At 44.2% G+C, this 22,740-nt stretch overlaps 1 protein-coding gene across 1 annotated transcript in view; it reads right to left on the bottom strand.

The window, feature by feature from the left end:
- Nucleotides 1-6,118: 6,118 nt before the first annotated feature.
- Slc17a5 (solute carrier family 17 member 5) overlaps nucleotides 6,119-22,740 on the bottom strand; it is a 43,438-nt gene continuing 26,816 nt past the window's right edge. Inside the window, exons 9-11 of the mRNA XM_021172448.3 lie at nucleotides 22,222-22,369; nucleotides 10,023-10,113; nucleotides 6,119-7,558 (exon numbers count right to left, since the gene is read on the bottom strand). Of these exons, the coding sequence (XP_021028107.1) occupies nucleotides 7,421-7,558; nucleotides 10,023-10,113; nucleotides 22,222-22,369 (377 nt within the window). The 3' untranslated portion in view covers nucleotides 6,119-7,420. The remainder of the gene's footprint in view (nucleotides 7,559-10,022; nucleotides 10,114-22,221; nucleotides 22,370-22,740) is intronic.

Here is a 22,740-nt window from a genome sequence, read left to right on the forward strand (position 1 = left end):
ATGGCTGTGAGCCACCATGTGGTTGCTGGGATTTGAACTCAGGACCTTCGGAAGAGCAGTCCGTGCTCTTAACCACTGAGCCATTTCCCCAGCCCCAGTCTTTTTATTTTCAATCCCCTCCTCCCTCATCTCACTCCCCTTCTGCCCCTCTAAATAAAGTGTTTATGACTTACTCTCACTTGTGTGAGTGCCCTTGGAAAGTTGTCTTTTTTTGAAAGTGATAGTATATTATAAAACTTTTTACTCAATATTTTTGAGGTCTTTGCATGTTCTTAATTTACATTATTTCCTAGTAAACATGGCATTCAACTTATTTTGCCATGATGATGAACCCCTGTGGGTTGCCTTTATCTCTGTCACATTAAACATGAACCTACACAAGAATCACTCAGGGCATATAGTCAAGTTTGAGGTACATATCTGGGAACAAAGACATGTTCTCTTTTTTTTTTTTTTTTTTGGTTTTTCGAGACAGGGTTTCTCTGTATAGCCCTGGCTGTCCTGGAACTCACTTTGTAGACCAGGCTGGCCTCGAACTCAGAAATCCGCCTGCCTCTGCCTCCCAAGTGCTGGGACATGTTCTCTTTTAATTGAAATTCAAGCCACTATAATGCTGGCACCAGGGAGACAAAGGAGGACGGAGGGTTAAGACTTCAAGGTCATCTACAAAGTGAGCTCCAGAGCAGCCTGAGTTACTAGAGACCCTGTCTCAAAACCAAGCCAAACCATACCACAAGCTAACAAACGGAGCCAGAATCTCCAGCTTTCTGGGAGATCTGCCAGCCTGTATCTTTTCCTTTCCTCTTCCTTTCATGATCAGGAATGCTCATGTCCTCACACCCTTTGCCAACACTTACACAACTCCAAACATTCCTTTTTTCCTTTTTTATGGAGTGCTGGGAGTTGAACCCTGGGTCCCATACACGTGAGGCAGGTTAGCCACTGCTGAGCCTGTAGTTCCAAACGTTTGATCTTTGCTGGCCTGAGGGGTCTAAGAAGCTGTCATGGAGGGGGCTGGTGAGATGGCTCAGTGGGTAAGAGCACCCGACTGCTCTTCCGAAGGTCCAGAGTTCAAATCCCAGCAACCACATGGTGGCTCACAACCATCCACAACGAGATCTGGCGCCCTCTTCTGGAGTGTCTGAAGATAGCTACAGTGTACTTACATATAATAAATAAATCTTAAAAAAAAAAAAAAGCTGTCATGGTGATTTTAGCATGGTTTTTCCTTTGCCCTTTCTCTGCTTCCGTTTTCTCTGGCTTCTAAGGACAATGACCATTTCTTCATAGGCTTGATATCCGGTCTCCTTCCTATTAAGTGAATTGCCAATCCACTGCTCCTCCATTTTCCCCGTTCAGTTTGGGCTTTTGAGACAAGATATCTCGTGTATCCCAGGCTAGCCTGGAACTTGCTGTGTAGCCAGAATGGCTCAAAACCCTTAGTCGTCTCGTCTCAGCTCCTAATTGTTAGAAATTAAGTGTCACTGACACATGAAACTTATTACCTTTTCTTGTGTATCTACAAGAAATCTTTGAATAGTTTAGGCAGGGCCCTCTGGTACAGAAAAGAAGTTGCAAGCCCTCTTCTAGTCTGTTATCCATTAACTCAGTGGTATCTTTGGGTGACCAGGAGTGTTAATAACATGTTGAACTTTGCTTCCCCTTAGCTTCCTGATCCTTGTGATCTGTGTTGAAAGAAGTCACATGTAATTTGCACAGTGTAGAAAGCAGGCAGTGATTATAAGCTATGAGACACTAGAGAAATAACTCTGGTATGTGGTCAAAAGGACCACAGCACAGGGCATACCTGAACGGGGTGTGAGTGACCACCAGCCAGTGTGAGTGACCACCACCCAGAGACACCAGCATGCTTTAGGTGGGTTTTTATACTGCTGATCAAATTCTCTAGAACAGACAACTTCCCTAAGGGGTAGTTCCCCAAGGATGCCCCCCTTGCCCCTCCATTTCTCTGGACTCACTATGTCGCCCCTAATAACCCAGAACTCCATATTAGACATTTTTTTTTAAAAAAGATTTATTTTATGTATATGAGTACACTGTAGCTGTCTTCAGACACACCAGAAGAGGGCATCAGATCTCATTACAGATGCTTGTGAGCCACTATGTGGTCGCTGGGAATTAAACTCAGGACCTCTGGAAGAGCAGTCAGTGCTCTTAACTGCTGAGCCACCTCTCCAGCCCCACAAACACATTCTTGAGCATTAAAAAGATCCGACTATCCTGTTTAGATTGCTATCCATCTCAACAAAACTGTGTGTTTCAGATTGCTGAGTGCAAGTACAAAAATGCTTTAGAGAAGGTTGTTCACGGTGAGCCGAGAGCAGATCCGACCAATACACATGCATGATGCCCACAATGTTGAAAACTGCTAGGACGTTTCAGTTATTGGGCCTAAAAAGGCAACCGCGTGTCTGTATGTGGGTATTGGTCATAACTTCTATCTGCCAGCCTCCAGAGCCAGAGGGTAGTCTCTGCGAGCCCGAGGCAGGATGTTTAGATGCTGTTGCGCAGCATCTGTTGCGCAAGGCCTGCTGCGCTTGGGCTGGCGGTGCAGTGGAACCTGTTTCCTCTTCTCCAGCCTCCACATAACTCAGGGCAAACCGCCACCTGGAAAATCACCAGTGTTCTTCCTCAAGGTGGGAACGTCTCGGCTTGGAAAGATTCCCAGTGTTTTCCCTTACAGGAAAAACCTACAGCTGCCTGTACTGCCCATGGCTGCTCTGAGATGCGCAGGCATCTAGATTTACATGTCCACGAGAAAGTTTAATTCTTCAGCGGAAGTGACGCATTTTTACGGCTTCTCCGAGGCTACGACATGCTTCTGCTGAGAGGAAGCCGACTTCCCAGTGTTCTTCCTGCATTCAGATTTATTCAGTTTTTATTTTCTGGGTTTGATGTAGCCCAGGCTGTCCTTGAACTGGTTGTGTAGCTAAGGATGATGCTGGGCTGATCAGCTTGCCCCCACCGGCTGGGATTACAGGTAGAAGCCACCACCAGTCCTCTCAACTGGCTCAAATTTAAATTTGACAGCAGGGTGTTTTTTTGTTTGTTTGTTTTTGTTTTTCCTTTTCTTCCTATTTGGGATGGTTTTACTTCTAAAAGTGGGATGTGGTTCTAAGACAAGTCAGAGAATCTGCTTTGCAACAGGTGCTAAATTCAAGAGATGACCAAAGGCTGGAGAAAGATGCAAGGGCTAAAGCAAGCTGCTGACTTTGGTGTTTGTCTACATTGTTTTCATAGGCCTGGTTTTTAAGGTCACCTGGCAGCTCATCTCCGTGGGATTTCTTTGCTGGGTGGGTAACAAAGTTTTGCATGGAAGTTTTCAAAGGTTGGAATTCATGAAGAGTTTGGAAGCCAGGCGTGGTGGCCCATGCCTGTAAACACCAGTAACTGGGTGGCTGGAGTAGGAGGATTGCCTAGGGTTCAAGGCTAGCCTGGGCTGCATAATGAATTATAGGTCGCTTTGGGACACAGACTAAGACCCCGTCACAAAGAAATGAACATCCCTTCCCAAATGTTTCATAAATAAAAACATAAGCCCCATAAAAAAAAGAACTTGTACTTTTTTTTTTTTTCCTCTGCTAGGTCCTTGTGCAAAGAACAACTGATTGGTGCCTCATGAATGCTCAGTAAACATGGCTAAGTACTTGGTGAAACATTTTGCCTCCACATAACTGAGCTATTCCTAAATATTTTCAGAACCATTTACCAATTGAGCCTGATGGCATGTCAGCGATCCCAGCGTCTGGGGAAACCCCAGGACTTGGTAGGTAGGGTCAGGAAGGTCTGGAATGCAAAGTCATTCTTGAGTACTCACTATGTTCCAGGCCAGCCTCGACCTCACAGAGATAACCTCCCGAAAGCTGTGCTCCACACACCTGGCTGGACCAGTTCTTATCCATTTCAGTGGAAACAAAGGTCACAGCTTTTTTGTTATTTATTTTTGCGTTGCTGGGGATGGACGAAAGGCCTTGTACATGCAAGGCAAGTGCTCCACCAGTGAGCTACACCCCAGCCCTAACCGCAGATTCTTAGGATTGGCAAAAAGGTAAAAAACAAAACAAAACAAAACAAAATAAATCAAACCAGACTTGAACAATGTGGAATGTGAAAGACACATGGGTGACTAGACAAGGGCCTAAGAGCTGTATTTTACTCATCCCAGGTGCTGGAGGACAGCAGTTGATATGTCCACCAGGCAGCTGAGAATCTGGTGGCCCCTAAAGTAGTTTGAGATACATGGTTTGCACCCCCCCGCCTGGCCCCCATGCATTGGTGTTTTGCCTGGATGCATGTCTGTGTTAGGGCGTCAGATCCGCTGGAGCTGGAGTTACAGATGGTTGTGAGTTACCATGTGGGTAAGGGGATTGAGTGTGGGTTCTCTGGAAGAGCAGCAAGTGCTAATTGCTGAGCCATCTCTCCAGCCCCACCATTTGCTTTTTAAATGTAGTCTGTCTGAAGTCTGGTGGCCTGCCTTCTCTCCACACAGGTAGCCATCATTTCTTCTTTCCTCTTATTCTAGAGATATTCTGAGTATAGATTTCTTACATTTCCAGGACACTTTATTCTATTTTTATTTGAAGTCTAGAGAAGACCTGATATTATTATTATTATTATAGATAGAAAAGAATAAGAGTCAGTGCTAGAAGCAGCAAATTAAAGAAGAATTACTAAAGTCCTTAGATGAGGGGGGGTGGGATCATTGGTGAGGAAGATATGTATTTTATTTAAAAAATTGTTTTGGAGACAGGGCCTCAATATATACCATAGGCTGGCCTTGAATTCAAAATTCTTTTGCCTCAACCAACCTGCAGAATACTGGAATTTCAGGTGTGTCACCTTAGTGTGTGCATCTCGGTCTCTCTGTCTCTGTCTCTGTCTTTCTTGAGACAGGGTTTCTGTCTTGCAACTCATACCAGGCTGATGTTGAACTCAGAGATCCACCTATTGATGCCTCCCAGGTGCTGGGATTAAATGTGTGAGCCACCAAGCCTGGCAGCTGGCAAGATTGGACCCTTTTTAGAACTAGGAAGGGCAGAAAGGTGGCAATAGAGATTTCTCCTTTCTTCTTTCCTCCTCCTCCTCCTCTTGCTCCTCCTCCTTCTCCTCCTTCTCCAGTTCTCTAAATAAACCTTGGTTCTCAGGAGTGCTCAGCTAGTGCCCTATGTGCTACGTCTCCAGGGAGAATGGAGATTTCTGAGGATGTCTCAGTTCCCACTGGGTGGTGGCAGAGATGCATTTGAAGCTGGAAGGATGGTTTCTGGAGGATGCAGAAAAGATGTAAACCTGTCACCGTGGACAGAACAGTCAGATACAAAGATGAACGCAGCGGGATCTGATGACTCAGACGTTAGGAGCGCTGGCTGGTCTACCAGAGGAACCGGGTTTAATTCATTCCCAGCACCCACATGGCAGCCCACACCTAAGTATAACTATGTTCCTGGGGAGCTGACGACCTCTTCTGGCCTCCTTGGGAAGCAAAGAATGAAGGTGTACAAACGTACATGCAGGCAAAACACCATACACATAAAATAAAATAAAAACACAAAAATTTAATGCAAAAGGATTTTGATGATTTATAAAAGAAATGTCACATGGCAACTTAATTTATATTTACAAATTAAAAACAAATTTATATAAATGTATTTACACAACAGTACATTAACCAATCACTAGTTAAAATGTTACAGATAAGCTTTGAACAGATACAACAAAACATAAGGCAGGCTTTCAATCCTTGGATAATCTTTTTGTTTTTGTTTTTGAGTAATAGCCCCAGCTGTCCTGGAAGCCCCTTTGCAGACCAGACTGGCCTCGAAGTCGCAAAGATCTGCCTGCCCCTGCCTCCCAAGTGCTGGCATTAAAGGCACCACCACACAGACTAGGGACCTTTTACAGTATGCCTAGCCACTGGGAGACACTGGTCAGGAGAAGCTGTGTGACACTGGCTTCAGGAAGCAGGGTAAAGGGGACTGACAAGCTTTGGATGCCCTGTCTTTTTTTTTTTTTGGTTTTTCGAGACAGGGTTTCTCTGTATAGCCCTGGCTGACCTGGAACTCACTTTGTAGACCAGGCTGGCCTCGAACTCAGAAATCCGCCTGCCTCTGCCTCCCAAGTGCTGGGATTAAAGGCGTGCGCCACCACGCCCGGCGGATGCCCTGTCTTTTACCTCTATTTTGGCGTTGGATGGAGCACAATCCTATGTAAATGTTGAGCCAAACCCCTGGCCCTGAAAGTTCCTTTAAACTGTAACCAGAAGCATTAATCAAGACAGACTGAAGGGAAGAAATGTAAGAAATTTTAAAAAGTTCTAACGTAGCTAGAAAAACCTGAATGTGAAAATGTGTTCTCCGATTCATGGGCCAGTGATGTGAATCAAGGATGCTATTCTCTGTGACTGACTGGGTACCACGCTTCTGCTCTGTAGATCACCTGCCAGGAGTCAGGCCCCAGTGCTGCCGAGGCAGGCTGGCAGTGTCAAGACAGTAGCTACGGCTCCCACTGCTCCAGTCCACTTAGAGCTTTATCTGCACATTAACAGCCATGGGGGAAAGAGTGTCAGCCAAACACTTGTCATTGGCCCTGCACTTGGAAGCCACCACCCCTGGTAAGTGCTGGGCATTCCTGCCCTGCAGCCAGGGAGGGAATGCTTGACAGCTGCCTGGGCATGGATCCCCCAGTACCGCTGCCAGGCCGCCGACTCTTACTGTGGCTGGCAGTTTTTTGGAGATGTTATTGAGATCTAGGTGTCAGGGAGAGTTGGCAAGCATTTTTATAAGGGAAGTAGACAAAAACAGGTATTTTAACAAGATCTGAGATGATTTATCTAATTTAATTAACCAAGTTTATCAGTGTGTGTGTGTGTGTGGTGTCCATTTCAGCTTCATTTCCTATGCCCTTACCTTATTATCACACTGCCTTTCCTGCAGCCTGATATGCGAACCCAGTATACGGTCTGGCAGATATACTAGTAATAATTAAAAACAGCTCATTTTATTTATTTATTTTTTTAAAAGAGGACCAGCCTCTTCTTCCTCTTCTTCTTCTTTTTTTTTTTTTAAAGATTTATTTATTTATTTAATGTGTGTGAGTACACTGTCACTGTCTTCAGACACACCAGAAGAGGGCACTGGATGCCCATTACAGATGGTTGTGAGCCACCATGTGGTTGCTGGGATTTGAACTCAGGACCTCTACAAGAGCAGTCAGTGCTTGTAACCACTGAGCCATCTCTCCAGCCCAACAGCTCATTTTATATGATCTTGGAACTGGTAACATTTCATGATTACCATACAAATATAAGTACTTTCTCTCACATAGAATGCTCGCACATTCAAATACCAAAGGCACTTTCAGTTTCCATGATAAATAAAAACACATTAATTATTGTTTGTTGTCTTCAGTTTCTGTGCCCGTGGTGGTCACTGAGAGCCCAGCTCTGCACCTCCCCTTTGGCAAACAGCGTGAAGAAAATGGCCCCAAACACGTTAATAGCAGCAGCGATACAGAAGACAGTCTGCCATTCCCTAATAGTGTTCTGGACAGGGAAGGAAGAGGCAAAGGAAAAAAAAAATGTTTGTATAAGAAGGTTGTAGTCAGAAGGCTGTGAGAACAGAAATATTCACTGATGTCTGTGCCTGGAGCAAAGCTGATACCCGACCGCAGGAGGACTGTGGAGCAATTCTTCAGTCCAGCACCGACTGACGATGAGGGGAACCAGTTCATGTAGACATGACAGAGACAGACAGAGCAGACTGACCACTCTGTTTCTATAAAAAGCTCAGACAACGCTAACGGCTGTTGCCCTCAGTGGTGAGGGGGGCATGGCAGGAAAAGAGAACAGCTTTGCTGAGGGGCAGTGTTCTGCTCCATGACAGGACAACAGCTGCCCACACATATCAATCAATGTCTTGAATATGTATTGAGCTGTCTCCCTAGGCTTTGTGAATTGTCCTAATGTCTCTCTTACAACTTGTCCCCAACTGTCTTTACAGAACCAAGTTCTCTCCCGTCTCCTTTCTTCCTCCCTTCCCTCTCTCTTTTCCCTGAGACCAGCTTTCACTACGCAGCCCAGTCTTTGCTTCTGAAGTGCTGGGTTACAGGCACGTGACACTGTGCCTGCTTTTTCACTTCTTTGTTTGCTTTAGGGATCCCATGTGTCCTGGGCTAGCCCTGATGACAGGTGTCCTGGGCTAGCCCTGATCTTGCTCTGGAGCTAACAATTCCTGTCCTCTCCCTTCTCTCTCCCATCTCCTGACTGCTGGGCCTATAGGCACACACTACTAGCTGGCTTAAGCTAGTACTCTTCACTTGGCCTACGGTAAGTCCTGCAGATGTTCACGATAACTCTGGCTGCTTTCAATTCACTCTCGCTCCAGTTTCTTGACACCTCACTCACCTGATGATTCAGTTCATGCAATTAGTATTTTATACTCTTTGTGTTTTTTGCTGCTGAGATTGAACCCAGAGCCTTGTGAGTGTTAGGCAAGCATTTTGCCACTGAGTCATGTTCCTGCCAACACATACACACTGTGTTTGGTGAAATATCATGACTGTTAAACACTTAGGCTCTAAGAGCAGGGGTTGTGGCACATGCCTTTAATTTCAGCTGTTTCAGGAGTTCTTTATGTTCCCAGGTACATTTTTAGTTTTCCTATTATTTTTTGTAACTAAGTCTTTAGATGAATAGATATATTTATTATTATTTTTTTTTAACAGGGTTTCTCTTTGTAGCCCTGGCTGTCCTGGAACTCACTCCCAGGCTGGGCTTGAACTCAGAGATCTGCTTGCCTTTGCCTCCTGAGTGCTGGGATTAAAGGTGCGAGCCACCATGGCCTGGTGACATTTAAAATTTTTGATAAAGTCAAAAAGTCTTAGCCTTTTTTTTTTTAAGTTAGGATTTTATTTTTCATTTTTAATTTGTGTCTATGTCTGAGTGTATACCATGTGTGTTCAGGTGCCTGAGAGGACAAGCGTTACACATGGTTGTGAGCCATCCATCATCTCTCTGGAGATGTTAGAACTGAACTCATCCTCTGTAAGAGCCGCTGGGTGCTCTTAACCTTGGAGCTAACTCTCCAGCCCCACTGTTCTCTTAAAGGTTTTATACTGCACTTCTGTTTGAGAGTGTGTGTGCGTGCAAGTATGTGGGCACGTATACTACAGTATATGTGTGGAGGTCCGAGGTCATGGGTCAGTTTTAGCCTTCCACCATGCCTGTGGGTCCTGGGCATTGGACTCAGGCGTTGGTGCCTCTACCCACTGAACCATCTTGATGAGCCAGCACTGTTTTTAGAGCCAGCCTGGTCAACGTACTGAGCTCTGGGCTGAAGATTTTCATTGAATTCTACCATCCTGCCTAACCCCCAAGGCGTGGTCTCTGAAAGAGTACACTTTTTTCTTTTCCTTCTCTTGTGCCGAGATTACGAGATACGAGATACCCTAACTGCTCCATTATGCCCAGTTTACTGCTGGGAATCAAACCCAGGGCTTCATCGATTCCAGCAAAGTGTTCTATTGTAGCAACTGAGCCACACCTCCTCCAGCCTGAACCCAGACGCATCTGCATCCACTAAGGCACGTCATTTTCCACTCACTGACTCACATTCCCACCCAGTAAAGCAGCAGCTCTCAACATAAACTTTATTTTACTTTATTTTTGTCACAAAGAATTTCATAAAAGCCAGGAGGGTTGGCTCAGTGCTAAGAACATTTACTGCTCCTGCGCAGCAAGCCCGGGTTTGGTTCCAGGACCTAGATAATAGCCGACAACAGCACTCATGTGTTGCTTAACTGTGTGTAACTATAGGTCCACAGAACCTGACACCTTCTTCTGGGTTTTTTGGGCACTGTATGTATTTTGTGTTTAGATATAACATCCAGGCAAAACATCCATATAAACATTAAAAAACACTCATAATTTTATCATTATAATAAGCTCAATTTGACACAGATGTGAAACTTCCAAATATTTTTAGTTTCAAAGCCAAATTTTTACTTACATCAGGGGTCAGACTTTTAGCAATGATGGGTCCCGTCATCCCGGGAATAGTGGCAAACGTGTTTGTGATGCCCAAGAGGATGCCAGCATACCTGGGAAGAGAATTTCACAGAGACCTGTGTCATAAGTTAGCTCCTTTACAGACAGATCCCTGTGTTGAGACATTCTGTCTCCACGAAATGACTTATGGAACCAGGATTTTATATTTTAGTAAAAACCTTGCATTTATATTTTCCTTTTCTTTACTTTTTCCCAAGACACAGTCTCTTTGTGTCTTGGAACTCAACTCTGTAAACCAGGCTGACCTCAGACTCAGAGAGATCTGCCTGCCTCTGCCTTAGTGCTGGGATTAAAGGTGTGCATCACCACTGTCTGCTTGTGGTTTGTAGTTATGATAAAGTCCAGGGGCACCAACGCCTGAGCAAAGAAATCAGCCTTGGAGGCAAGGTGGGTTGGTTCAGCCTAGGGCAGGCAGGTCAGTGGCAGAGCCTTTTGTAAGACTGCTTACACTCGGGGACTGCAGAGATGGCTCATCGGTTACCAGCACTGACTGCTCTTCCAGAGAGCCTGAGTTCAATTCCCAACAATGGTGGCTCACTACCACCTGTCATGAGATCTGATGCCCTCTTCTGGTGTGTCTGAAGACAGCTATACATATACTCATACATGAAATTAAAAAAAAAAGACTGCCTACACTGCTACACTGGGTTAGAAATAAAAACAAGTGAGCACAAAGGTCCATAAAACAGCACACACGGTGACACGGCTGCCATAAAACAGCACACACGGTGACACGGCTGCCATAAAACAGCACACACGGTAAAACGGCTGCAGATGGGATTCCTCTTGTTAGAGAACTTTTGTTTCGTGGATGTACCAGGAGCTTAAAAGTGAAAACACTTGTGTTAGAGCATGGTGTGGCATAGGGGAGGGGGGTGCAGTGTGGCAGCAGTGCTGGGGCGGGGGGTGGCCCACAGTCAGGCAGTGTGGCCCGGTGAGGCACACCTTTAACCCCAGCAATAGCGAGGTGAAGAGAGAGGAAGATCAGGAGGATCAAGCCTTGGCTATGTATCAAGTTTGAGGTTAGCCTGGGCTGCCTGCCATCCTACTTCAAAACCCAGAAAGGAACAGATTATAGGCTGGGGGTGTAGTTCAGTAGCAGAGCCCTTGTCCAGTGTGCTTGAGGTTCTGTGTTTCAGTCTTTAGCATCGAAACAAAGCTACTTCCTGGTGACAAAGCTCAATTTAAAAAATGTTAAATTTATAGATATTTTATTTGTGTGTGTGTGTGTGCGCGTGCGCGCGCGCGCAAGTGCCACAGCATGCTAGCTGAGGTCAGAAGACAACTTTGGGACTTGGTTCTCTGTTTCCACCACGTGTGTTTCAGGGCTCAAATTCAGGTCACCACGCTATGGCAGCTTATTTACCCACAGAATTATTTCTTCTCTCTCTCTCCTTCCTTCCTTCCTTCTTTCTTTTCTTTCTTTCTTTCTTTCTTTCTTTCTTTCTTTCTTTTTTTTTTTTTTTTTTTGAGACAGGGTTTCTCTATGTAGTACTGGCTATGTGGAACTTGCTCTATAGACCACCAAGCTGGCCTCAAACTCACAGAGACCCGCCTGCTCTGCCTCCTGAGTGCTGGGATTAAAGCCATGCAACATCACCGCCCAGTGCTACAGAACGATTTCAACAGTCCTCTAAATTAAAAAATTTGAAAATTATATAGACAAGAAAAAAAATTAAGAAAGTAAAAGTCTATAATTCTTTCACTTAGAGATAATCATCTAATTAGCACCTTGGTAAATATACTCATTACTGGTGTATGCTTATATTGCCAAACATGTAATTAGACATGAGATCATATTAAATATACAATTTCACAACTCACTTGTTTCACTAATTACATATTTGCTGACATGCAAATCTTCACACATTGTCCTGGTACACAGGTAGGTCTACTTTGTACTTGTGGCAGAAAGACTTTTCTTAATAAGCTGGGGAAAGGTTTCTCAAGTGCACGGATTTATTTTAAGGGTAAATCTTAGGGAATCAGATATTTTTTATTGTTGTTTTTCCTGTTTTCAAAAAAATTTCCATTGATTGATTGATTGACTTTACATCCTGATTGCAGTCCTCCCTCCCAGTCCTCCCTCTAGTCCTCCCCCTCACACAGCCCCTCCCCTGGAATCAGATATATATATAATATATATATATATATTATCAATGCTTTGATACAAATCACACTTGGAAGGCAGAGGCAGGAGGAGCTCTGTGAGTTCGAGGCTAGCCTGGTCTACATAGCAAATTCCAGGATTCTGTCTCAAAATAAAACCAAAACAACCCAAAACCAACTGAGTTCTGTTGTTTAATATGCCGTAACTTATTTAAGAAACACAAGGACTGAAGAAGGCTCCCATGACGAGGCCTTCATGGATTCCATCCTATGAAGAACAAAGGCTTAGACAAAGATGCCTGCTAGCTCCACCATTGTGAGACGTGTCCCTGGACCAGCGGACAGCAGACTTTATTGTCTTCAGGTTCTCATGGACAGGGCTGTTCCCTTACATGTCACCAGATTTTTTTCTTAAAAGGATTTATTGTTTTATGTATACAGTCTCTTTGTCTGCATGTTTGCCTGCAGACCAGAAGAGAGCGTCAGAGTACGAGCTGCTATGTGGATTTAAAAGGATTTATTGTTTTATGTATACAGTCTCTTTGCCTGCAGACCAGAAGAGAGCGTCAGAGTACGAGCTGCTATGTGGATGCTGGGAATTGAGCTCACAAGCTCTGGAAGAGTAGCCAGTGCTCTTAACTGCTGAGTTCTCTACCTCTTACTCCACCAGATCTACTTTAAAAAAACCCAAAAAACCCTTTCAAGTGACCCAGTCGATCTAGCTCAGTTGATACAGAGCTTAGCTGGCATGCAGGAAGCACTGGGTTTCATCACTAGGACCTCATAAAGCTGAGGATGGGCTAATGAGGTCAAGCACCACCATGACAAAGATGACCACCACATAGCATACATATGAAAAACATAGACTCCATCAGTACATATAAGTCACTGAATTTTCTCAAAGTGAAACCATGCATCTAGTACTTCATCAAGAAACAGTTTACTGCTATAAACATTTTTTACTATTATTATTTTGAGCAGAGCAAATGTAATTATTTTAAAATATATATTTTTAATTTATGCATATGAGCTTGTATGAGTTTATATGTTCCACATGTATACAGGTGTCTGATGTGGGACAGAGTGTCTTGATTCCCCTGGAACTAGTTCCAGCTGGTTGTGAGCCTTCTGATGTGGGTGATGGGAACTGAATCTGGGTTTGATGTAAGAGCAATAAGTGTTCTTAACCACGAAGCTACCTCTGCATCTGGAAAAGTGAGGGAGACTTATGGAAATAGTTCCAGGGATAGGCTATTATTAAATTCTTTTTAAAAAGTTCTATTTTGTATGAATGTTTTGCCTCCACGTGTCTACCACGTGTCCTTGTAGGTCAGAGGCAGCTGTGAGACTCCTGGAATGTAGCTATAGACTCTTCTTTGAACCGAACCCAGGTCCTTTGCAGAACAAGCATTCTTTTTTTTTTTTTTTTTAAGATATTTATTTATTTTATGTATATGAGTACACTGTTGTTGTTTTCAGGCACCAGAAGAGGGCATCAGATCCCATTACAGATGGTTGTGAGCCACCATATGGTTGCTGGGAATTAGACTCAGGATACCTGGAAGAGCAGTCAGTGCTCTTAACCACTGAGCCACCTCTCCAACCCCCAGAACAAGCATTCTTTTTTTTTTTTTTTTGGTTTTTCGAGGGAGGGTTTCTCTGTGTAGCCTTGGCTGTTCTGGAACTCACACTATAGACCAGGCTGGCCTCGAACTCAGAAATCTGCCTACCTTTGCCTCCCGAGTGCTGGGATTAAAGGCGTGCACCACTACGCCCGGCCAGAACAAGCATTCTTAACCACTTAACCAGGTCTCTAGCCCTCTCATTATTAAATTCGGAGGCAGATCAGGCTGGCCCGGAACTCTCTATTCCTGTTTCTGCCTCCTGAGTTCTGGGATTACAGGTACACCCAGTCATAAATTTCTCTTTGAGGCAAAGTTTTAATACAGATTTAAGCCCAAGAGAGGAGAAAGAGTCACTCAGAGAAGATAGTTCATACCTAAGAGTGGGCATAGATGTTGCAAGAGGGTCAGTTACAAACTTTCAGAGACAGGGTTTCCTGAGCCACAGGCTGGCCTTGAACCTCACCAAGTAGCTAAAGATGGCCTTAAACTCTTAATTTTTTAAAAAATATTTTAAAATTATGTATACGTGTGTGTGAGAGAGAGACTAGAAGAGGGTATCAGATCACCCTCTTCAAGGAATCATTGGCAATTGTGAGTCACCTGATGTGGGTATTAGGACTTCAACTTGGGTCACCTGTAAGAGCAGCACATGTTCTTAACTGCTGAGCCATTTCTTCAGTCCTCACCTTGAACTCGCCTTTTAAAGATTTTTTTTTTTAAAAGATTTATTTATTTATTATATGTAAGTACACTGTAGCTGTCTTCAGACACTCCAGGAGAGGGCGCCAGATCTCGTTACGGATGGTTGTTAGCCACCATGTGGTTGCTGGGATTTGAACTCTGGACCTTTGGAAGAGCAGTCGGGTGCTCTTACCCACTGAGCCATCTCACCAGCCCCTTAAAGATTTTTATTTGTGTAGTGTATGTGTTTGTGTGAGTGTGTGTGGGTTCAGAGGTTGTCAGGTTCCCTGGAACTAGATTACAGGCGGTTGTGAGCTGTCCGCCGACATGGATGCTGGCAACCAAACTCAGACCCCCGGGAAGAGCAGCCAGAGCTGTGTTCGTACGCAGATCCTCTGCAGAGCCGCCTTTCCAGCTGCCTGCCTCTCCCTTAAAATTTTGCCTCTTCTGCTTCTCTGTCTCAAATCCTGGGATTATAGATGTGTGTTACAGCTGCTACAAACATTTCAAGATGGTTGGCCTACCTTTTAGACTGTATGTACTTTAATGTACGTAGCTAGGCTATTCCTTTCCTAGTGAGAAGCCTACAGGGATAGTTTAACATTTATCTCAAAAAGGCTGTAATGGCTCAGTATGATGGTGCCCGCCTGCAATCCTAGCACTTGGGAGGTGGAGACCGGAGATCAGAAGTGTGGGCAATTCTTGGTGACATTTTGTGTTCAGGGCCAGCCTAGATTACAGATGCTAACTAACTACCTAAAGAAGAGGAAGAACAGCTGAGCTGCCTGTGTGTCGAGCCTTACTCCCAAGAATGGCACACCCATACCTTCAGACCCCCAGTGTGCTCACTCTAGGTGCTTACATCTGCTACAGCGTTCCTGTTACTTCACTATTCATCTTGCCACCCACACTCCCTGCACCCTACCACTCATTCAGCCTCTCTTCTGGGAAGGGAAGTCTTCTCTGTGCTGCTCCAGCAGTTGTCACAGAATCTTCACTGTCATCCGGGTTAGCAAGACAGGTAACCGTCCTGGATTTCCAGCTTGCTGACTCTGAGCGCACGCTCTCAATGCCAACTCAGGCTTCACTTTCCCCTCTTCTGTCCACTGCCTTTGCATGGCACCTTGCCTGAGTCAATGCTATCTCAGGCTAGCCATGCCTGGACCATTGGCTCATGCCCACCATGGGAGTCTAGTTCCACAAAGGGTAGTGCCTCTCTTACACATGTGATCCAAAGTTGCCAATTTCAGATCAGGAATTTTGTACAGGTGGAACCAAGTGTAACATTTTGGATTACATACCAGGTTGCTGACTTACTACAAACTGTTGTATGAACCAGTTCATTCTATAAACTATTCTCTCTCTTTACTGAGGTGCTATGTGTGTCTTTTAAAACTCTAGTTTTTACAGATTACCCTGATGATGTATCATTTAATATAATTAATTCTATGTCCCTCCGAAGCACAGGGTCGGATCTAGAGTCTGGATTTTAGAGCTCCTGATTTAGATTGATGCCTTGTTAAAGGACTAAAGAAAGGTGGAGGGTTTCAGCTGACTGCAGCTTCCAAAACGGCCTTGTAAGCGGATCCTCCTGATGTTCACCCAGACACCTGCAAAGTCCTGGCCCAAATGAAAGAAATGTTTCCGGCTTTCATGCAGTCCTACTGTGAGATGCTGCAACTTCTACTAGGACCCTTGACATCTGGCATCTAGGTTGTCAGCTACTGATCTGAAATTGTTTTCTCATTTTAAAAGACCCCTAAGTAATAATAATAACAATAATAATAATAATAGTGATAATAAATAAATAATTCTGCGGTGCCTGTTTCAGCCATCTACAAACATCCATATTTTTATACTTGAAGCCCATATACAAACCATATAATAAGCAAGCCAAGATCTTTTTGGCTCCTTCCCCTCAGAGAGTACAGCTTAAATTAACCAAGCTTGGCAGGACCTCTCTCCTTCTCTTTTTTTAAACCATTAGCACCTTGGCAGGAGGAGGAACCAGCTGCAACGTTGCCAGGACTTTCTACCGACAGATCCTAAGTACAGACGGATGCTGTGAAATACTAAATGTCAGCACCAAGACGCCCATTCAAGTATTTATATTCCCCTTGGTCAGGAAGTGCCATTGAAGACGGACGCCTACAGATGAGAAAACACGCTGCACAGATTCAGTCAGTATTTTCTGGTACTGGAGTGTGGGTTGCCGGTGGATATAACAACTGAAACATCTATAGGTTCCAGGCACCATAACAAACCATAGGTAAACCGTGGCTTTACCCACAGTGGTGCATACCTGTAATCCCAGCAAGAGGATGTTGAGGTGGGAGATTGATACAAGTTTGAGGCTAGTCTGTTTTAAAATTAAACAAAAAAAAATCTTAATTTCAATTTATGGAAGGGCTTGGAAAATGCCACACACATATTTCATGTTAATAGTAATATTGACTGTCCATTGGAAAAACTAAAAGGGGTTTTTAAGTACTTTCCATATCTCATCTAATAGTAAGATCAGTTCTGTGAAGACTAACGAGATGGCTCAGTGGGGAAAAGCTGGGCTGTTGTGAGGATGAGAATTAGAATCTTAAGCTGGGCGTGGTGGCGCACGCCTTTAATCCCAGCACTCAGGAGGCAGAGGCAGGCGGATTTCTGAGTTCGAGGCCAGCCTGGTCTACAAAGTGAGTTCCAGGACAGCCAGGGCTATACAGAGAAACCCTGTTTCGAAAAACCAAAAAGAATTAGAATCTTAGTGCCTGTGAGATAAGACACGCAAGGCATCCCTGAAAGTGCTTATAAGCCCAGCTATACAGCAAATGGATCAAGCAAGACTGTTGGGGTTTGCTGGCTCCAGCCTAGCTAAGACTTGAGCTCAAGGCTCCAAAGGTCCAGGAAGAGGACCAGTGCTCTGGCGCTCTCTTCTGGTCTCTGGATGCACACAGGCTCATGAGCTGTGGCTTTGCTGCAAGGATCCTGAGCATCCTTAGCACCTTCATAGAGGAGTGCAGAAGAACTGGATATGATTATTTTCTTCTTCCTTCTCTTATGGCTAAGGGATAGTGTGTGTGTGTGTAAAATATCACTGGCTTTCTTTTGTGAGCATATTAACATGTTTGGGTTAGGTTTCTTTTATCTTAAAACAAGACAAAACAAAAAGCCAAAAATTTTTTTTCACAATGTGTCCCAGAACTAGATGGAATATGAAGTTGATTTGTTTAAACCTCTTTTGTTATGACATACCAAGACACCAATTTCTTTTTGCCTCTCCTACAAATTCCTCTGTCTAGACTACTAGCCCTTTCCCCTGTTTTGTGGTGCTGGGAACCAACATCCCTAGGACTCATTCGTGGTGAGGAAAACGTTCTACCACGTAACTATATTCTCAACTCCTAGACACACTCTTCTCTCTCTCCTCCCCTCCCTCCCTCCCTTTCTTTCTTTCCCCTTTGAGACAGGGTTTCTCTGTGTAGCCCTGGCTGTCCTGGAACTCACTCTGTAGACTAGGCTGACCGTGAACTCAGAAATCCACCTGCCTCTGCCCCCTGAGTGCTGGGATTAAAGGTGTGTGCCACCAAACCCAGCTGATCCACTGATTCTTTAGCTTGGCTAATTTCTTTGCACTGTTTCTTCAGACTTTGGTGTTATTTAAATGTCTCAGCCATAGTTTTTTTTTTTTGCTTTTATGAAACAGGCTACACTGTGTAGGCCAGGCTGGCTTCAACCTGTCATCCTGTGGAATACCAGGACTATGGACATGTTCTACTCAGCCTGGAACAAAACCAGGTTGCTTTACTTGCATGGTTTTCTTGTCTCCCACCGTTGAGTAGGCTGCGTCTGTTAGGGCTTGTACCAACGGATATTTAGTATTTGTTGAAAAAGAATTATACTACACTACAACTGCTTAATTTTAAAGTAGTTCATTCCTGTCTTTGACTAATCTCAGAAGCAGGCACCGAATCTTTTCCTAGAGTCCTGTGGGGTTCTAAATGCTGAGTATATAAACTTCAGAACTGTTTGCTGAGGGGGTGGGAAGACAGATTTTGACTAGTGCCTCAGACTTGAATGTGTGCGAGACTCACCCAGGGATCTCCAAGTGGGGATTCTTGGTAGTATGTCCGTGGTGCAGCCCAAGACTTTACATTGCTCATCAGCTCTCAGCTGATGCCCCCGGTGTGCACAGCATACTGAACGGGCGGGCTACTCAAAACCCTTCCAACTTTTCACTAGGATCCCGCAAGATACGTAATCGAAAACATGTTTCATCTGCAAGGTTTTCTTTATTCTTTCTTTCTTCTTTCTTTCTTTCTTTCTTTCTTTCTTTCTTTCTTTCTTTCTTTCTTTCTTTCTTTTGTTTTTTTTGTTTTTTGTTTTTTGTTTTTTTTTTTTGGTTTTTTTCAAGACAGGGTTTCTCTGTATAGCTCTGGCTGTCCTGGAACTCACTTTGTAGACCAGGCTGGCCTCGAACTCAGAAATCTGCCTGTCTCTGCCTCCCAAGTGCTGTGATCAGAGGCGTGCGCCACCACTGCCCGGCTGCAATGTTTTCTAATTCTTTTTCTTTTGGTTTAAGGGGCAGCATTAATCTTTGTGTTTCACTTTATTGTCTGCAGTGCTAGAGGCTAACCTCCCCCCTCCCCCATGGCAGCATTACACATATTCAGTAAGTTCTCTATCACTGAGCCATGGCTCCAGACCCTCACTGTTTATCTCCTTGAATCTGTTTAGGTTATCAGGCTTGGTTATGACTCCATAAATGTTAACATTTCCTCCGCCTTGAAACTGGTCAAGAACACCTACCTACCTCACTAGACTGTTTTCAGGATAAACAAATGTTTGTACAAGTGACTACTAAGCTATTAAGTACTAGACAATGGCATTTATACATAAGTAGCACAGCAATTGACAACTGGAAAAATCAATAGCTCTACTCTTTGTCACTTTATTATTTGAGACAGGGCTCTCTCATTGCCTAGGCAACCGTGAACTCACTAGGTACGTAGCCAGGGATGCCCTAGTTACTATGAAGCTCTTTGTTAATAAAATTGGCATCTATGTTCCTGTTCCAATGGAACAGCTTTTAGTGCCTCAACTCTTTCAGCTTGGAAGTGTTTCCCCTGACCCCTTCTGTCCCCCCCCCCCCCCCCCCCCCCGCCAGACACGATTTCACTGTGGAGCCCTGGCTGTCCTCGAACTCACTCTGTAAATCAGGCTGGCCTCAAACTCAAGAGATCCACCTGCCTCTGCCTCCCAGTCCTGAGATTAAAGGTGTGTATCACCACTGTCTGGCAAAGTGTTTATGATTACAATTATGTTTATATCTTTCAAATTATCACTAAATTCAACCAAATTTCCTTGCAATTAACTTTCACTATTAAACTCCTTTAGTTCACCCCTTATCGATATGTATATTCAACACAGCTCCTAGTTTGTAAAGTTCAATGAACTCTTCCTTTACATTTTACAGCTATTTTAAGGTTGCTGGTATATAGTAAATCCTCCCAACATTATGTATATCTTTTGTGACTAAAACCAACAGGCAGGTGTTGAAATTAGAGATGTGATCTCCCACACTCCGCTGCTGTTCTGTGATCTGTTTCTGCTGGGAATGGTCCTATGTGGAGCTCTAAGGCCGTCTAGTTGGAAGGAGCTTACCCCCTTATTAAGAAGATTAAATTAGGGGGCTGGAGAGATGGCTCAATGGTTAAGAGCACTGACTGTTCTTCCGAAGGTTCTGAGTTCAAATCCCAGCAACCACATGATGGCTCACAACCACCCATAATGAGATTTGATGCCCTCTTCTGGGGTGTCTGAAGACAGCTACACTGTACTTACATATAATAAATAAATCTTTAAAGAAAAAAAAAGAATTATTCTCTTCTTCAGCAGTGGGGCTTGATCTCAGGACTTCATATGCATAGGGGACTGCTCTATTAGCTGAACTCCAGGATGAAACCCCAATCTTGATGCATATCTTTTTTTGGTTTTTCGAGACAGTGTTTCTCTGTGTAGTCCTGGCTGTCCTAGAACTCACTCTGTAGACCAGGCTGGCCTTGAACTCAGAAATTCGCCTGCCTCTGCCTCCCAAGTGTGTGCCACCACTGCACGGCTTGTTTCATATTATTGTATTTTTTTTCATATGAGCAGATTAATTTCAAAGGTCTGTTCAGATTCTTTCCTTAATCAATATGTAGCCTAGGCCGGCTTTGAACTTTCTGTGATCCTCCTGCCTCAGCCTCCATGATGTCAGGATTATAGAAGTATGCCACCAGACCTAGTAAGGCCTGGTCAGGATCTCTCTGAGAGCTGTGGACAAGGGCTTGTCTTAGTGTGTTCACAGGACTCAGAGGGCTCTAACATCTGGTTAGGTGCTAGTCTGGGATATTTCAAAGGTTAAAAAAAAAAAACAAAAACCAAAAAACCTACTTCGCAATTTCTCCTAAATTAAATAGATATCCATTACTTCTTATAAGTTAAGTTCCCCAAATCTTCCGAGGAGAGGTGCTCAGTCTAGTCCCTCTTTATCCTAGCTGGAAAAACAGAGCTCCATGGCTCAGAGAATGTTTCCAGAGAGGAAGATATAAAAACCTGTCTGGGCTTGAAGTAAGAATTTTAGGTCCAGATTATGGATTATGGATTATGGATCTAGCATTAGTTAGCTGTGTGGTGGAAGACACTTAATTCCCCTGAACTTGAGTTTCTATATAGTAAGTCAAGAGCCCCCGCCCACCTCACTGGACCTCTGAGGACAAACAAGAGGATGTTTATGTAAGAGACTGGAAGCAGCCGCGTACTGGACACCCGTGTTCACAGACAGGTAACGTGCTAAATGCCAACTGGGCAAGACAATGGCTCCACTCTTTTATAATTGTTGGTTTGTTTGTTTTTTGAGACAGGGTCTCTTATGGGTGCCGCTGGCCTTGAGCTGCAGCCAAGGCTGAGCCTGGCATTTTGTTCCTCCTGCCTCCACTTCCTTGATTCATAAAGGAAAAAAAAAATATATATATACACACACATATATATATGTATATAATTTTACCCTAAAGCGTCCATCTTGCTGGCTCCATTTTATTTGTCTGTTTATTTGATACATGGTCTCTTCTGTCCTAGACTGGCCCTGAACTCCTGATTCTCCTGTTTTCATCTTCCAAATTCTGGAGATGCAGGTGAGTGCTGCAGCGCTCAGCTTATGTAGTATTGGTGACTGAATCCATAGCTTCCTGACTGCTAGACCAGCATCCTACCAAGCTGAACTGAGGTCTCAGCTTTGTCTCTGACAAAGATGGCTCTGTTACTCATCTGTGCGGTAAGGCAACCTAGGTGCCAGGCTTGGTGACTGTTCTGAGGATGGGCTATCACAGTGCCTATTCTAGCTGGGACAGACCCACGTCAGCCACACTTCTGTGTGCAGGAGAACCCTATGGTGGCAGTTCATGGTTTGAAAATTTACTGGCTGTGTAAACTGAAATCCAGCAAAAATTCCTCTAGCAGTCAAAGTCACGGAAAGCAGAACTAAGAATGGTGGCTGCCAGGATGTGGGAACGGGAAAAGTGGCATTAGCGCTGGTTTAAGGGACACAGAATTCCAACTGCAGAGATGTAAAAGCTGAGAGACTGCAGGTGGTAATGGCTGCAAACAGTAGCGTGTTTTACGTTATCTATGTTTTATTATGACTGTAAGAAACGAAAATCGCAGCCATTCCCAGCAAACCTCTGTATCTGTACTCACGAAGGAGCGATATCCAGATGGTTGATGCTAAATCCAGAAGAGGCGAAGCCTCCCAGCGTCGTGGATATGGTTAGGAACGCAACGGCCAAGGAATAGTCACAGCCTATAAATCCAGCCGCGACTAGGAAAACCGCAGGGCCAACCATTCCTGGAGTTACAAAGTTGTAGGAGAAAAAGAAGCGCCATTACGGTAGTTGCTCAGTTTAAAAGTGCATAACCCTGAACTGGACAGTGCTGCCACCTACTGTACAAACACGGAACTGCCTGGAAGACCGAAGCGTCTTCATTGCATCACTAGAAAGCCTGGCAGGAAATACAGGATACAACTCCTGTAATAAGAAAAGGAAACCCTCCCCCTGCCGTGCTATTCAATCTGCATGTGATGAGAACTCAGCCTACATCTACAGAGCTGACCACCAAAGACAGAAAGACTGGAAAACAGGGCGGAAGGGAGAAGCAACAGCTGATGCACACTGCGACTAAAATTCATATCATCAAAGTAAACAAATTATACAATAA

The sequence above is a fragment of the Mus caroli genome, unplaced genomic scaffold, assembly GCF_978045245.1.
Source record: "Mus caroli unplaced genomic scaffold, Mus_caroli_1 scaffold_11, whole genome shotgun sequence".
Classification (NCBI taxonomy): domain Eukaryota; kingdom Metazoa; phylum Chordata; class Mammalia; order Rodentia; family Muridae; genus Mus; species Mus caroli.